This window comes from Marmota marmota, unplaced genomic scaffold, assembly GCF_001458135.2.
Source record: "Marmota marmota marmota unplaced genomic scaffold, marMar, whole genome shotgun sequence".
Taxonomy (NCBI): Eukaryota; Metazoa; Chordata; class Mammalia; order Rodentia; family Sciuridae; genus Marmota; species Marmota marmota.
Genome location: NW_026000185.1, coordinates 22823536 through 22838872, shown reverse-complemented (window position 1 = coordinate 22838872; position 15337 = coordinate 22823536). Strand labels below are relative to the sequence as shown.

At 45.1% G+C, this 15337-nt stretch overlaps 1 protein-coding gene across 1 annotated transcript; it reads left to right on the top strand.

Annotated features, from left to right (window-relative positions):
• The first annotated feature begins 99 nt into the window (after positions 1-99).
• Sbds (SBDS ribosome maturation factor) lies at positions 100-5061 on the top strand. The gene is made up of 5 exons (XM_015491394.2): positions 100-415; positions 540-669; positions 1783-1983; positions 3004-3168; positions 3858-5061. The coding sequence occupies exons 1-5, from the start codon at positions 288-290 to the stop codon at positions 3984-3986; spliced, it is 753 nt and encodes a 250-aa protein (XP_015346880.1). The 5' UTR covers positions 100-287; the 3' UTR covers positions 3987-5061.
• Positions 5062-15337: the final 10276 nt, after the last annotated feature.

Below are 15337 nucleotides of genomic sequence, written 5' to 3'. Positions count from 1 at the left end.
ACAGACCTAACAGCTCTTCTCACTCGCTGACGTAAACCGCGTCGTAAAAAGCCGCAAAGCGCAGGTGTGGTAGCTCGCGTCCCGGCCGGAAGCGCCGGTCCGGACGCCTGCGCAGTGCATCTGCAAGGTGCGCAGTGCGTCTGCGAGGTGCGCAGTGGCAGTCGCTTGCGGGCCTAACCCGGTGGCTGTCGTTAGGGTTACGCGCGCCTGGGGTCGTTGGAGTTGGGCGCCAGTGGCCGCGAGGCGCAGAGCCCTGGTTCCCCGGCCGCGATCTGTGAGCGGCCACCATGTCTATCTTCACCCCCACCAACCAGATCCGCCTGACCAACGTGGCGGTGGTTCGCATGAAGCGCGCAGGCAAGCGCTTCGAGATCGCCTGCTACAAGAACAAGGTGGTGGGCTGGCGCAGCGGCGTGTGAGTGAGCCCGGCTCCCCGGCGGGTCGCGGGGTGGGTGGGCCGGGGCCGCGTCCTCCAGGGCGTGCCCAGGCGGCACTGCGGGCGAGTCCAGGCTGTGAGCGGCCTCTCCCGCCCTCCCTAGGGAGAAAGACCTGGACGAGGTCCTGCAGACGCACTCCGTGTTCGTGAACGTCTCCAAAGGCCAGGTCGCTAAGAAGGAAGACCTCATCAGTGCCTTCGGCACCGACGATCAAACGGAAATCTGCAAGCAGGTGGGTCCCCGGGGCCAGACTCCCGCGGCAGTCCCTAGGCCAGGTACTCGGAGGGGTGCCCAGCGTTAGCGTTGCTGTCTTTAAAGGGAAAGGTTGCGCACAAGAACGTGGGTCGCAGGCCGTCGCTGTGTTCAGTGCTGGGCATTGAACCCAGGGGCGCTCTCCTACCCAGCTGCATCCACAGCACTTTTTGTTTTTGAGATAGGGTCTTGCTGAGTTGCTGAGGTTGGCCTGAAAATGTGGTCCTCCTCCCTCGGCCTCCCAAGCCCCCGGGTTACAGGTGTGCACCACCACATTCACTGCCTTTTTGTTGAGACAGGATCTCACTTGCTCAGGTTGGCCTTAAGATCCTTCTGCCTCAGTTTCCCACGTTCCTGGGATTACAGGTGTGCCCCGCTGCACCTGGAACTCGTTTTTAGTAATACAGAATGGGAATGCTTTTTGCCAGAAGTTCCAAAAATTAGGTATTGTGATAATTCCCTCATTTTGCCCAGTTATTTATTTTTTTCAAATGTGGCAGGCCTGAAATATCGAATTTTTTCTACGAGATTGCCCTTTTCTATTTCTCTACCCTGTCCTAAATAAGTGAGCACACCTTGAAATCCAGTGTATGGTTAGGCAAAGCTCAAATCAATTCCTGAATATCAGCTGGAGAAGATGAAATTCAATGTTATTAATTCTTTTTTTAAGAGGGTTTTTTTAAATATGTATTTTTTTTTTTTTTTGGTTTTAGGTGGACACAATATCTTTATTTTTATTTTTATGTGGTGCTGAGAATTCAACCCAGTGCCTCATGCATGCTAGGCAAGCGCCACTACCATTTGAGCCACATCTCCAGCCCCAATGTTATTAATTCTTGTGGTCAGTTAACAAAGAGTGTGCAGTAAAGAAAGATATCCCTTTTCTCCCCTCTTCCCAGTACTCAGGACCTGGTACATGCCACTGAGCAGTCCCTGCTCACGACCCCTACCCCTGTTTTTTTGAGTTAGAGTCCCACTAAGTGCCCTGACAGACCTCAAGCTTGGACTCTTGGGCCTCAGCTTCCTAGTAGCTGGGATTACATGTGTGCACCATCATGCCTAGCTTGCTTTCTTAAACTTGTTTTATTTTTAGATTTTGACTAAAGGAGAGGTTCAGGTATCTGATAAAGAAAGGCACACACAGCTGGAGCAGATGTTTAGGGACATTGCAACCATCGTGGCAGACAAGTGTGTCAACCCGGAAACAAAGAGACCTTACACTGTTATCCTTATTGAGAGAGCCATGAAGGACATCCACTATTCAGTCAAGCCCAATAAGAGTACAAAACAGCAGGTAAGGAGGGGCTTGGTTTGGTTTTGCAGTGCTGGGGTGGAACCCAGGACCTGTGTGTGGTAAGCAAGTGCTCTACTACTGAGCCACATCCTAATTCTCAAGTGAGTGGTTTTTAAAGTCAAGACTTGTATCCATGGATGTTATTTTCCCTAAAGAGATCATTAAAACACTGGGGCTGCGTGGAAGTCGCTGAATAGGAGGTTAAATGGGGTGGAGGGGAACAGGGATTGGGGTTACACAAGAGGTAATTTGTTTAAACAAACACACAGGACTCTTTTCTTCCTGTCCAAATCACACCTTTAAAGACAAAACTTGGATTTTTAAAGGGTTGTTTTTTAACTCTTCTTTTTTAGATTTTATGTTTATATGTAATTTGTACACCATAAAACTCATCCTTTTTAGATTGTGCAATTCAGCTTTACAGAACTTTAGTACCTTTCTTGATGCTCTATTTGAGAACATTTTCATCACACCCTTAAGAAAAATTTTGTGTTAGCAGTCATTCCCTATCTCCCATGCCCCACAAGCCACTGGCCACCACTGTCAACTTTGTCTCCCTGGACTTAGCTGTTCTGAACATTTCAAAATAAATAGAATCATGCACTGTGTGGCCTTCCCAAGGTTCTTCTATGTTGTAGTATGGATCAGAACTTCATGGGAATTGTACAGGAATATCACATTTTATCTATCAGGTGGCAGACGTTGGGTTCACTCTACCGCTGAGCCGTTTCTTTATGGATTCTTTTATTGACAAAAGAGTTCTTTAGTGATCCTGGATACTGGTCCTTTTAACACATGTAGGTTTGGAAATATTTTCTCCCACTTTTTTCAATTTCTAGGTATTGTTTTTTGAAACAGAATTTTTATTTTGATAATGTGCAGTTTTTCTCTTCTGTAGTCATATTCTTCCTGTCATAGCCAAGAAACCTTTGCCTACGCGGTCAATGAAAGCTTCCTTGTTTTTGAATACTGGTGGGTGGTACCACAGCAAAAGTAAAGAAATGAAATTTGTCCTGACAGGCTTTAGAAGTGATAAAGCAGCTGAAGGAAAAGATGAAGATTGAACGTGCTCACATGAGGCTCCGGTTCATTCTTCCAGTGAATGAAGGGAAGAAGCTCAAGGACAAGCTTAAGCCGTTGATCAAGGTTATAGAAAGCGAAGACTATAGCCAGCAGCTAGAAATTGTGAGATTTGGATATTCTTGTTTCCTTGCTTTATGATACCAACATAGTGTATTTTCTAGCATAAATGTGTAGTAAATACACATTTCCAGAAGTATCATAATCTTAGAATTAACATATGAAGGTTTAAGTAGAAATTTATATGGAGAAGCAGTTACAATTTTATGTATATATGTGTGTGTGTGTGTGTGTTTAAGTTGTAGTTGGACACAATACCTTTATTTTTATTTGTTTATTTATTCATTTATTTATTTATGGTACTGAGGATCAAATCCAGTGCCTCACATGTGCCAGGCAAATGTTGTACCACTAAGCAACAACCACAGCCCACAATTTTTGTTTTTAAATTGTTCAAGATAATATCCATCATGTTCAACTTTAATGAGAAAACGTGTTTTACAGTGAATCTTCTCTTATGGGCCAAAGAGAAATTAGACTAAAAGTTGGTCCGCCTTGTGCACCACAGAACATTTTAGGGTTGTGGGGTTGCCTTGCACATCAGAAGGCAAGTGCTCGCTCTGCTGCTGACCGTATCCCCCTCCACCACAGGACAGGTGGAGACTGAGCAGGCCCGCTGCTGCCTACCTGTGGCACACAGAACTGTAGTGCCTCCTTGTCCTGAAGGAGATGAGTGAGTGACTCTGTTGGGTTGGTTGTCTTCATGTGCTAAACAGCTGTGTTGACCGTTTCAGGTGTGTCTGATTGACCCAGGCTGCTTCCGGGAAATTGATGAGCTAATAAAAAAGGAAACAAAGGGCAAAGGTTCTTTGGAAGTTCTCAATTTGAAAGACGTGGAAGAAGGAGATGAGAAGTTTGAATGACATTCCTCAGTCTCTTCAGCTATAAAACACTAAAAGGAGATGTTTCTGTTTCTGGTAGCACTGTTCAATTTCTGTGATTTGCCAAAAAAAGTGATCAATTTGACATTTCTGTCTTGTGTTCATGTGTGCATAAAAAGACTTCCTACATGAGGATAATGTGGGAATGACTTTGTTTTAATTTTAAACAGGTGTTCTAAACACAAATGAAAACTCAAAAGTACCAAGTCCAGAGGGTCATTTTGCTGCTGTCTCAGGCCTTTATGGCACTCCAAAATGAAAGCTTCCTGAGACAACTCTTGTGGCTAAAAAGTTAAGTTTTGTATATTATATAAGTAAGATTATTGGGAAATATGTCTGTATGTTAAAAAGGAGTATTTACTGGAAAAGAAAACGTGTAATACAGCCTGTAGGGGTAACTATCGTGTCAGTCAAGCTTGGATGACGACGTCCTGATAATCTGAAATGGGCATGTGGTGGCTGTAGGACTGAATGATGGTCATTGAATATGCTACCAAAACTCAGATTGTCCTTGGTAAAATATAAAGTCATTCATTTCTAATTCTTAAAGCTATATAATATATATTAATACAGCTAAAATTATATGTGATCAATAAACTACTACTATTTTTATTAAACTGGCTTGTGTTTGTAGACAGCTTGCTAACTCCTTTTCTCCACCTACAGTAGGGTTGGAAGTTGTCAGGAGAATTAAATAAGCTGGTGTTAATGAACATGCCTATCTGAAAAACACCAAATAAATCTTAATTTGGGAGATGTAATTGTTTTATTTTGTTGATAGCAGTGTTTATTTACACCCTTAAATCTGCTTATCAAAAAAGATGCATGAGGAGGGTGGGCTTGGTAATAGGTATTGAACCCAGGGGTATTTAACCACTGAAGAACATCCACAGAACTTTTCATTTTTTATTTTTGAGTTGCTTAGGTCTCAATTACTGAGGCTGGCCTGGAACTTGGGATCTCCTGAGTGGCTGAGATTACAAATGTGTGCCACCATGTCCAAGTCTTCTGTTACTGGCAATGATTTATGTATTAAAACTTTAAGCTTTTGAAAGTCTGATGATTGTGTAATTATTATTACCTTTTAAAATTTTTGTTTCCCCAAGTGTCCCATTTAGCCAAAACAGTGTTAAACACCTCTAATCCAGTATCTGGGAGGCTGAAGCAGGAGGATCACAAGTATGAGACCAGTCACAACAACTTTGCTAGAGATGTAGCTCAATGGTAAAAATGGTGGAGTTCAATCCCCAGTACCAAAAAGAAAATACTGTTTATTTTAAAATGAAGTCAATTTTTTTCTAGTAGTACTAAAGGAAATACGGCATAGGAATGAACAATTTTGTGTCAACACTGAAATTGGACTGCTGCTTGACACTGCCCCAGGAAGTGCCCTTCACTGCCTCAGTTTTGCCTATTTGTTGGGATCTGTTCTGCTTGGTACTGGGGACCAAACTCAGGGTTTCATGCGTGCTAAGCATATGTCTGCCACTGACCTCCGCCCCAGTGTAATGTAAGCTCCAGGTCCCAGCGGGGTGTGCTGGCATGTACCCGTAGTCCCAGCTGCTCTGGAGGATGAGGTGGGAGGACCACTTGAGTCCATAAGCTTTAAGGCCTGACTGGGCAATATATCAAGACCCCATCTCAAAAAAAGCTGAAGTCCCGGGAGACAATTTTACAATGAAGTTCACACTCCCTCCAGCTAATTATACTGTTATTAACATGATGTTGCAGGTTAATAGTTAACTTAAAATGTTCAGTAGCCACATACTAGCATAGAAAAAATTAAAACAACATTGCCTTTAAGTTTTTTGATTATTCCTCTCTTAGAAAACAAACTTCAAGAAATGTTCAAATGTGGGCTGGGGTTGTGGCTCAGCGGTAAAGCGCTTGTCTAGCACATGCAAGGCCCTGGGTTTGATCCTCAACACCACATAAAAATAAATAAATGTATTGTGTCCAACTACAAATAAAAAATAAAAAGAAATGTCTAATGTGTATCACATCTGAGTCACGTTCCTGAACCTTTAAAATTCTTTTCACTTTATACTGATCTCATTATTCAAAGTAGTTAACCATTTTGGCTCATAATCATCTTCCCAGTACCATCATTAAAATGCACTGCCCTAAGGATTAACCATTGTATACCTTTGGTCTGAAGAATGCTTCAAAGTTAAGCATCTTCTATTAGAACAGCTCTCTGTGCTTCCCCTTATGCCTCATGCACAATTATTTGCTGTAGCATCTGGAACCCCTACCACATGAAAATCCCCTTGATTCCATTCATATCAAAGACACTGCTTAAGTATCTTCTGTTTTGAACTGTGAGCCCCTTTAAGGGCAAAGGACAGACGTTATGTGTGCACTGCACCATGCTTGGGACATAGTTGATGTGGAACAAATGAATGTGTAGCTCAGGGAGGGGCCATGATACCAGGAGATGGATGCATGGTGAAAATTTTGCTGATAACTTTATTTCCAACTCCTCATTAGGGCTGGGATAGAGCTTTTGTGAGCTAAGCTAGAGCTTCCCATCTTCATGCCAAAAACCTCAAACATGATTTCAACCTGTACACTGCCCTCAAGCCTGCGTCATGAGATCCCTTGTAATTCTGGTAGTAATATTCTTCCTTACACTTTCTTGTATGCCTCCCTTACACTACTAGATTTCCAGGTCCTGTGGTGGCTCCTGCTGAGTGAACAGTGGGACTGGGTATGGACAAGTTGCTACTTGCAGCACTTAATGGTGAGCTGATGACAATCACTGATTCTCATCCTGATTTCTATTTCCAAATGTGTTTATCCATGACAGCACCTTTCAAATTAAGAGAATCTAAATATCACTTTATAGCATCAAAATTCTGAGATAAAATTGTAATTCTGAGCCAAATATTGATAAAACTGGATATCCAGCTCCTACCTGGGAATGACTTCACAACACTGAGCACACATAGCTGATTTGCCCAGGCACCCTCCCAAAAACCTCAGGAAAAATCAGTTTCACTGAATTCCAAACTGAATCTACAAATACTCCATTCCTCCCTGGCAGAGTGTGGAGGTGAAAGGCTATGGAGGAAGGAGGAGAATCATGCTCACTGTAGAGGAGCAGGTTCCACCTCTTGTTATCTGCCAGGCCGTGGAATCTCAGGCTCCACTTAGCAGGCCACCGGGTGGCTCTCTGCTCCTGCGCAGAGATGCGTGTCAGGCTGATGCTGCTGGGCTGACCAAGAGCTAGTTCCTTCCCATCAATGCAGACCCTCTGGGATCCAGAGTAGGAATATCTTACAAGCTGTCCAGGTAAAAGCAGTTTGTGTACTTATAGTTAAAACTGCAGATAGAAAGATTTGAGGCATATATTGACCTGAGTTAACATCAATAAAGTATTTCTTAATGAAATTTGTCTGCTTGTGTAAAACTTGAGTGATGACTGCCTCAGTTTCTCAGAGACAATGTGATTTTAAGGACCTCAGTGATTTTACTACACACATTGCCATAATTAACATTTCCAAAGAGCATGATTTTTGTTCTTTGCAGTGCTGATGACAGAACCCAGGAACTTGCACATGCTGGGCAAGCACTCTACCAGTGAAAGACATCCCTAGCCCTAAAATATTATTTTAAAAGGAATTATCACTGCAATTGTGATTTTTGCTTTGAAATACAAATAGTTAAAGGACATTATAGCTAGGAAAATAAATTGTTACGAAATCAAGTAAAAACAGGTCAATAGATTTTCTCCCTATGTTTCAGGGTGCAGCTTGAAATATCCATTCTTCCTCCTTCCCCATGATCATGCAAATGGCTTTATAAATAAGATAAATATAGATATAAATATATATATTTATAAAATACCACCAGAAGGCTATGTTTTTCTAGAGTAAAGAAATGCTCTGCCTTGACCTTTGGACACTGAGGAAGGCAGCTGACCAGAGCCATCCCCAAAGGACTCCAGCACCCAGGAGGCCCTACAGCCAGAAACAGCCAAGAAGAAAACTACACTGTCACCTGCGGGGACTTGCACAAGAGAACCATGCATAAAATGTCCCCGGGGAGAAACCCTGAGTAAACCTTCTAGCTTCACTTGCTCTTAGCTGACTTAAAAATCACTAACTTTTGCCAGGTGTGGTGATGCACACCTGTAATCCTAGAAGCTCAGGAGGCTGAGGCAAGAAGAACACAAGTTCAAAGTTTAGGTTGAAATCATGTTTGAGGTTTACGGCATGAAGATGGGAAGCTCTAGCTTAGCTCACAAAAGCTCTATCCCAGCCCTAATGGGGAGTTGGAAATAAAGTTATCAGACTCAACAACTTAGCAAGAGCCTGTCTCAAACAAAAAAAGGCTGGAAACGTAGCTCAGTGTTAAGCGCCCCTGGGTTCAATCCTAGTACCAAAAGACAGCCTGAACCCTGGAGGTCACCAGCTGGGCATGCACGCTGGCCCCCCTGAGCCCTGCCACAGGCAGCACCGCTGGTGGCTAGGCAGGGATAATCATCTCCTGAAGAGTGCTGTGGATGGACACCAACTCTTCCCTTGGGCCTGCAGGTGTCCAGCAAGGGGCTAGACAAGATGAAATACATGACCTCTCTGTCTTCACATCATGTCTGTCTCCTCTGCTGCCTTGACCTTTGGTCAGTATCTGCTCGGCTTTGTGTGCTGCCATGCTGCCCACCTGGGAGAGGCTTGGTCCAGACCACTTGGGTAGGCCCTGGGGTCACATCTCTTGTCCCTGTTCCTCATGCCCGCTCTGGTTGGCTCTGCCAAGCCTTCTGTCACAATGCACGGACTTACCTCAAGCCTAGAGCAATGGAGTTTTCTGACTGTACTGAGAATTTTCTTACTCTTAAGTTGTTTTCGTCAGGTATTCTGGTCACAGCAATGAAAAACTAGCGCGCGTACTGAGCTTGGAAGTTGATACTCACCCCATCCTCTAGATAAGAGACTAGCTCAGCTGATATCAGCCTTATGAGCTCCTGAGCAGAGAAACTCGGTCAAGCCCTTCTGGACTCTGGCCTACAGAACTGTGAGATAATAAATGGGTCTGGTTTCAAGCTGCTACAAAAAAAAAATAAAAAATAAAAAGCTTTGTCCGACACTGTAATACAGGATTACCTCGACCCAGACTTACCCACTGTCATGCCCGGGAACACCAAAGCATGAAAGAAGTAAAGAGTTGGCACCCAATAGATGGTACCATCCACCCTTCCTGGAAGATCTCTGCCTATTCCCAGAAAACACATGAATGGGGATGGGGTGTGGCTCAGTGGTAGAGCGCTTGCCTAGCACACATGAGGCACTGGGTTCCATCCTCAGCACCACATAAAATAAATAAAATAAAGGTATTGTGTCCATCTACAAAAAAAAAAAAAAAAACCACACCTAAGTGTTCTTCCCCTTTATTAGCCGCTCTCCATCTCCCATGATGTTCCTGTCCCTTATCTGTGGCCCCTCAACCCCTGAGCTGAGCAGCCGACTTTCCAGCAGAGCTCCCTTCTTTTCTCAGTTCTCTGGCCTCACATGAAGCCTCTTTCTCCCACTCTCACCCTAGACACTGGTTTCTCCGGGGGACAGGCTCCTGTCTGGGACCTGGGATGCCCCTCAGAGGTTCCGTGTTTAAAGCTGGATCCCCAGTGGATGGCTGCTGGGAGATGGTGGGAATATCAGAAGGTGGGGTCTACTGGGAGGAAGTTGTCCCCAGGGGCATGACCAAGAGCCTGTTGAGACCCAGCCCTTGCTCTCTCTGCTCTCTGCTGCTGGCTGGCATGAGGAGAGCAGCTCAGCTTTGCCATGCCCTCCACCATAATGTTCTGCCTTGCCACAGGCCCAGCAATAACCATGGAGCCAGCTGACCATGGTCGGAAACCTCAGAAACTATGAGCCAAATCTTTCCTCCTTTTATTCATTTATGTCAGGTGTTTTGTCACAGTACCTCCGGCCTTAGTCTTCCGAGTTGCTGGGATTACAGCATGCACCACTTTTCCCAGCCAAAAGAGGAAACATTTATTGGGCACATAAAACTGAACAGGAAGGTGACAAAGATGACTAAGCAGGATTTTGGCAATTCCTCTTTAAAAGACAGAAGCAGCAGGGGCTCTGAGTCTGCAGTGTTGCCTCCCAACGAGGCAGGAGAGAGGAGAAGCAGGGCTGGAGATGGTGCCAAGAACACCAGGCCACACATCCAGCCAGCAAAACCCAGGGGCTTTTAGAGGCACAGGCAAAATACACATAAGATTTACCATTTTAAGCACTGGAACTCACCCCCACCCCCGTACAATAGGCTAGTGGCAAGTGCTCTCCCACTGAGCTATACCCAGCCTACCCAAACCACTGTAAAGTGTGCACGTCACTAGCATTAAGCCATTCATGGTTCCCTAGTTCCAGAGGTTTTCAGCATCCCAAAGGAAATCCCATCCATACCCACTAGCAGTCACACTCTTGCCCCTGGAAACGGCTGAGCTACACTCTCTCTCTATGCATTTGCCTATTATGAATATTTCATATAAACAGAATCATACAATACATGACCTTTTGTACCTGGCTTATTGTTTAAGTCAGTTTTTTCACTGCTGTGAACCAAAGACCTGATGAGAACCATTTCAGAGGAGGAGAAGTCTATTTAGCACTCATAGTTTCAGAAGTCTCAGTCCACAGACCGCCAACTCAAAGGCTCTGGGACCAAAGTGAGGCAGAACATCATGGTGGAAAGGTATGGAGGAGAGGAGAGAAGAGAGGGGGGAGGAGAGAGGAGAGAGAGGGGGGGAGAGAGGGCGAGAGTGGGGAGGGAGAGAGAGGGAGAGAGAGAGAGCGCGCGCAGGCGCACATGTGCTAGCTCTGCTCCTCAGGGACAAAACATAAATCCCAAATCATATGCCCAGTGACCCACCTCCTCCAGCCACACCCTACCTGCCTGCAGCTACTGCCCAGTTAACCCACATCAGCAGCCTGATGCATTGAGTAGGTGAAGGTGCTCACAACTCAATCACTTCACCTCTAAGCTTTCTTGCACTGTCTCTCACATGAGCTTTTGAGGGACACTTCACATCTAAACCATAACAATTATCCAACTTCGCATAATGTTTTCAAGGTTCATCCACGTTGTAGCATATATCAGTTCTTCATTCTTTTTTTTGGTACCTGGAGTTGAACTCAGGGGCAGCTGACCACTGAGCCATGTCCTCAGCCCTATTTTGTAGTTTATTTAGAGACAGGGTTCTCACTGACTTGCTTAGCGACTCACAGTTGCTGAGGCTGGCTTTGACCTTGTGATTCTCCTGCCTCAGCCTCTCAAACCCCTGGAATTACAGGCATGTGCCACCGCACCGGTCTACTTCATTCTTTTTCATAGCTGAACCATAACTCCATTGTATGATATACCCCTTTTGTTTATCCATTCATCCATTGATGGATGTTGGGCTATTTTTTGGCTACTGTGGATCATACTGCCATGAAGATTAGTGTACAAGTTTTGGCTTGCCCACTTGTTTTCAATTCTTTGGGGTATTTACCTAGGATTTGAATTGATACACTATGGGCTGAGAGCTGTGTCCCCCATAAAACATGTATGTTGACATCCTAATCCCCCATATCTCAGAATGTGAATGCACTTTAAGATAGGACCTTTAAACAAGGAAATAAGTTAAAATGAGGTCATTGTGGGGGCCTTAATCCAATATGACTGACGTCTTTACAAGAAGAGGAAATCTGGAGTCAGACAGGTACAGGGAAGACCATGTGCAGACATGGTCTTCAGAAAATAGCCCTTTACAAGCCAAAGAAAAAAGGCTTCAGAAGGGACACAACACACCCTGTCAATCCCAATAGACTTCCAGGCTTCATTCCTATTGTTCAAACCACCCAGTCTGTGGCACTTTGTTATAACTGCCAAAAAAATAGGGCTGGGATTGTGGCTCAGCCGTAGAGCGCTCGCCTAGCACAGGTGGGACCCGGGTTTGATCCTCAGCACCACATAAAAATAAAGGCATTGTGTTGTGTCCATCTACACCTAAAAAGTAAATTTAAAAAAAAATGTAACAACAACAACAAAACCTCAACACAGTAAGACACCTGGTCATACTGAAGTGCCAGCAGACTGTTCTCAGTGGCCACATCTCACAGCTTTTTGACCTGTGCTCAATGCTACCTGACCGTGAAATCCTCTGTGCTGCTGAAGAAGCTGGAGAAGGGTCCCTGGTGGAATCGGGGACTCCTCCTCACCAAGTGGACCCGCAGAGCTATCCCCAGAAGCTCTCAGGCAGCAGCTGCCCCTCACAGGCCCTGCTGGCTTCGTCTCTCCAGCAGCTCGGTCTTCTCACCTCCTCCAGGAGCTGCTTTTCATGGCAGAGCCCTGACTCCATCTGCCCACACACTGAGAAGACAGCAGTGTGGAGCCCGTACCCAGTCACACCAGACCCGCCCAGCCAGGCTGGCCTGTCAAGCCGGTCCACTCCCACAGAGCAAGAAGGGTGGCCTCTTGTAGAGATCCCTGCAGACAGGCCCTTGTCATGAACCCCACGATGGCCATGTTCTGTGCTGTTCTGGAAACCAGGACAAGGTTCCCTCTCCTTCAGACAAATGTGATGGATTGTGGCCAGAGGGAGCTTCAGCCCTCTCACTGACGAGGGCAGATGTGAGGATTACGTGTGGCCAAGCATGTGGACACACCCATATTACACCAGGAGGCCTTGTCTCAGTTTTAGAACAGGTTGAACATCCCTAGCCTAAAAATCCAAATCCTGAAATGCTCCAAGATCTGAATCTTTTTGACCTTGATGTGAGGTGGGAAATTCCACACCTGTCCTCAGAGTCACTAAAGCTCTGAATGAAATCACCTCAGGCCATGTGCACAGGTGTGGACAAAACATACACGCAACCCATCCCTGAGATATTCCACCATATATACACAAATACTCCAAAATCCAAAAACAAACAAGAAGCTATGAAATCTGAAACACCTCTGGACCTGAGCATTTCAGATAAGGGACACTCAACCTGTGAGCGGCCTGGGCTCGTCTGCCCTCTGTCACCCGTCTCCTCTGCCATCGGAGGGTTGCCACTCAGCCTTGGATGAGCCCATGCATAACTCGGCAACTACCCACTTGGCCCACGTGTCCATCTCCTATTTCCTCCCGGGGTGCCGGATTCTGAACCGTTCTGAAGCCCTGTGATTCATCTTAGCCTGCAGACATCTGTAGAGAGGAGGCTGCCAATTATAACAGTCACAGGGAACTAAACTGCTCTGGCAGCCTCGTAGGTGTTCACAGACGAAAATTTCAGAAGCAAGAAAAAATGTTCAAGTTTAGAATCTTCATTTAACATCCATCAGCAAGAAGCCATTTGTTTTAGTTACGTTTTTCACTCTGTGGCAAAAGACCTGACAAGTCTTAGAGGAGAAAGAGCGCATATGATTCACAGTTTCAGAGATCTCAGACCACGGTCAGCTGACTGCACTCCTCAGGGCCCAAGGTGAGGAAGACATAATGGAGGAAGGGCAGAGAGGATGAAAGCTGCTCACGGAGGGGGGCACCAGGAAGCAGAAAGAACTCTCAGCTCATCAGGGACAAAATATAAACCACAAAGGCCAGGACAACCTCCTGCAGCCACAGCCCACCTGCCTCAGTCACCACACAGTTAATCCCTATCAGGGGATTAATGCACTAATTAGGTTAAGGCTCTCGGAACCAGATCATTTACCTCTGAACTTTCTTCCACTGTCTCCCACATGAGCTTTTGGGGGACACCTCAAGTCTAACCCATAACACCATTATTATCTGTTATCTTAGCCAAGTCCGTGTCCTTCCACAATCACCTGAAGTGCTTTTTACAAACTTTGGCATTCACAGGACTAAAGAGTGAAACAGCTCATATCAAACTTCCTCATACCAAGAATAACATCTACCTCATGCCGAGGACAGACGCCAAGGAAATTAAGATTAACCTACTCCCTGGTAAGCACAGCCTAAGTCTATGTCGCACACCACCTGGCTTTGTCTCCATGGACTGGAACCACTTCTGTGGGACCAGAGTAAAAGCATTCCAACTGTGTCTCCCCTGCTGGACCAAACTACACAAAGTCCACTTCTCCTTTTTCCATCTTTTGCCAATTTCTTATGTTGGTAGGCAACAGAATCCAGCCAGCTCAGACCAAGACAGGCTCCCTGAGCTAGGCTGCCTGTAACAAAGTTTAAAATCCCATAAAGCTCCACACTGACACAGTTAACAGTAGGAGTTGCCATCTCTGCACACCACATAAAAGGAAGCAATCAGAGGACACTTGTTCTGAGACTCTCTTGAGGTTGAATCGCTTCCCGGCTCAAGCATTTTTTTTTTAATATTTATTTTTTTAGTTGTAGTTAGACACAATAACTTTAATTATTTATTATTATGTGGTGCTGAGGATTGAACCCAGGGCCTCACCCATGCTAGGCGAGCACTCTACTGCTGAGCCACAACCCTAGCCCAAGGCCCAAGCTCTTTGTAGAGTTCAGAAGCTTGTAAATTTCATTTTCTTTTCACTACAAACTAAATATTTTATAGCACAGCAACTGNCTTCAAGGTTTGGTCTTTTTTAACAGCAGTACTTCTTTGGGAATAGCAAATGGTGTAAAATCAAAACTGGAAAAGGAATTTCCACAGAGAACAGACTCACTTTTTTCCCTAAGCCTTCATTTCTTTGGCCTCTTGGGGGTTTTGTTTGCTTTTGTTGTGTTTTATTGTTACTGTTTTGTTATGGGGATGGAACCCGGGGGCACTCTACCACTGAGCCACTCCCCAGCCCTTTTCACTTTGAGATAAGGCCTCACTAAATTGCTTAGGACCCTGGATGGTTTGACTAGGATGGCCTTGAACTTGTAATCCTCCTGCCCCAACCTCTCAAGGAGCTGGGATTACAGGCCTGTGCATCACTGTGCCCAGCTGGGATTAATGCCTTTCTCCAGGGACTTGATAAATTCAGTTCTTCCTCTTGTGAGACTGGTTGTTTTAAACTGAGTCTGCCCTTGTGTTCTGCCCACTTCCCTAACATGAATCAGCACATGGCCTGATCTTGGACACTGCAGCTTCCAAGATGGAAATCCCTTTTCTTTATCTATCTCTTTTCACTACCCTCAGGTATTCTGTTATAGCAACAGAAAACAGACTAAGAGACAAGCACAGTGGTGCACACCTGTAATTCCAGCGGCTTGGGACACTTAGGCAGAAGGATCACAAGTTCAAAGCCAGCTTTAGCAATTTAGCACTGAAATTGAAACAATAATTAAAAGCCTTCCAACAATGAAAAGCCCAGGACCACATGGATTCTCAGCTTAGTTCTACCAAACATTTAAAGGAGAACTAATGTCAGTC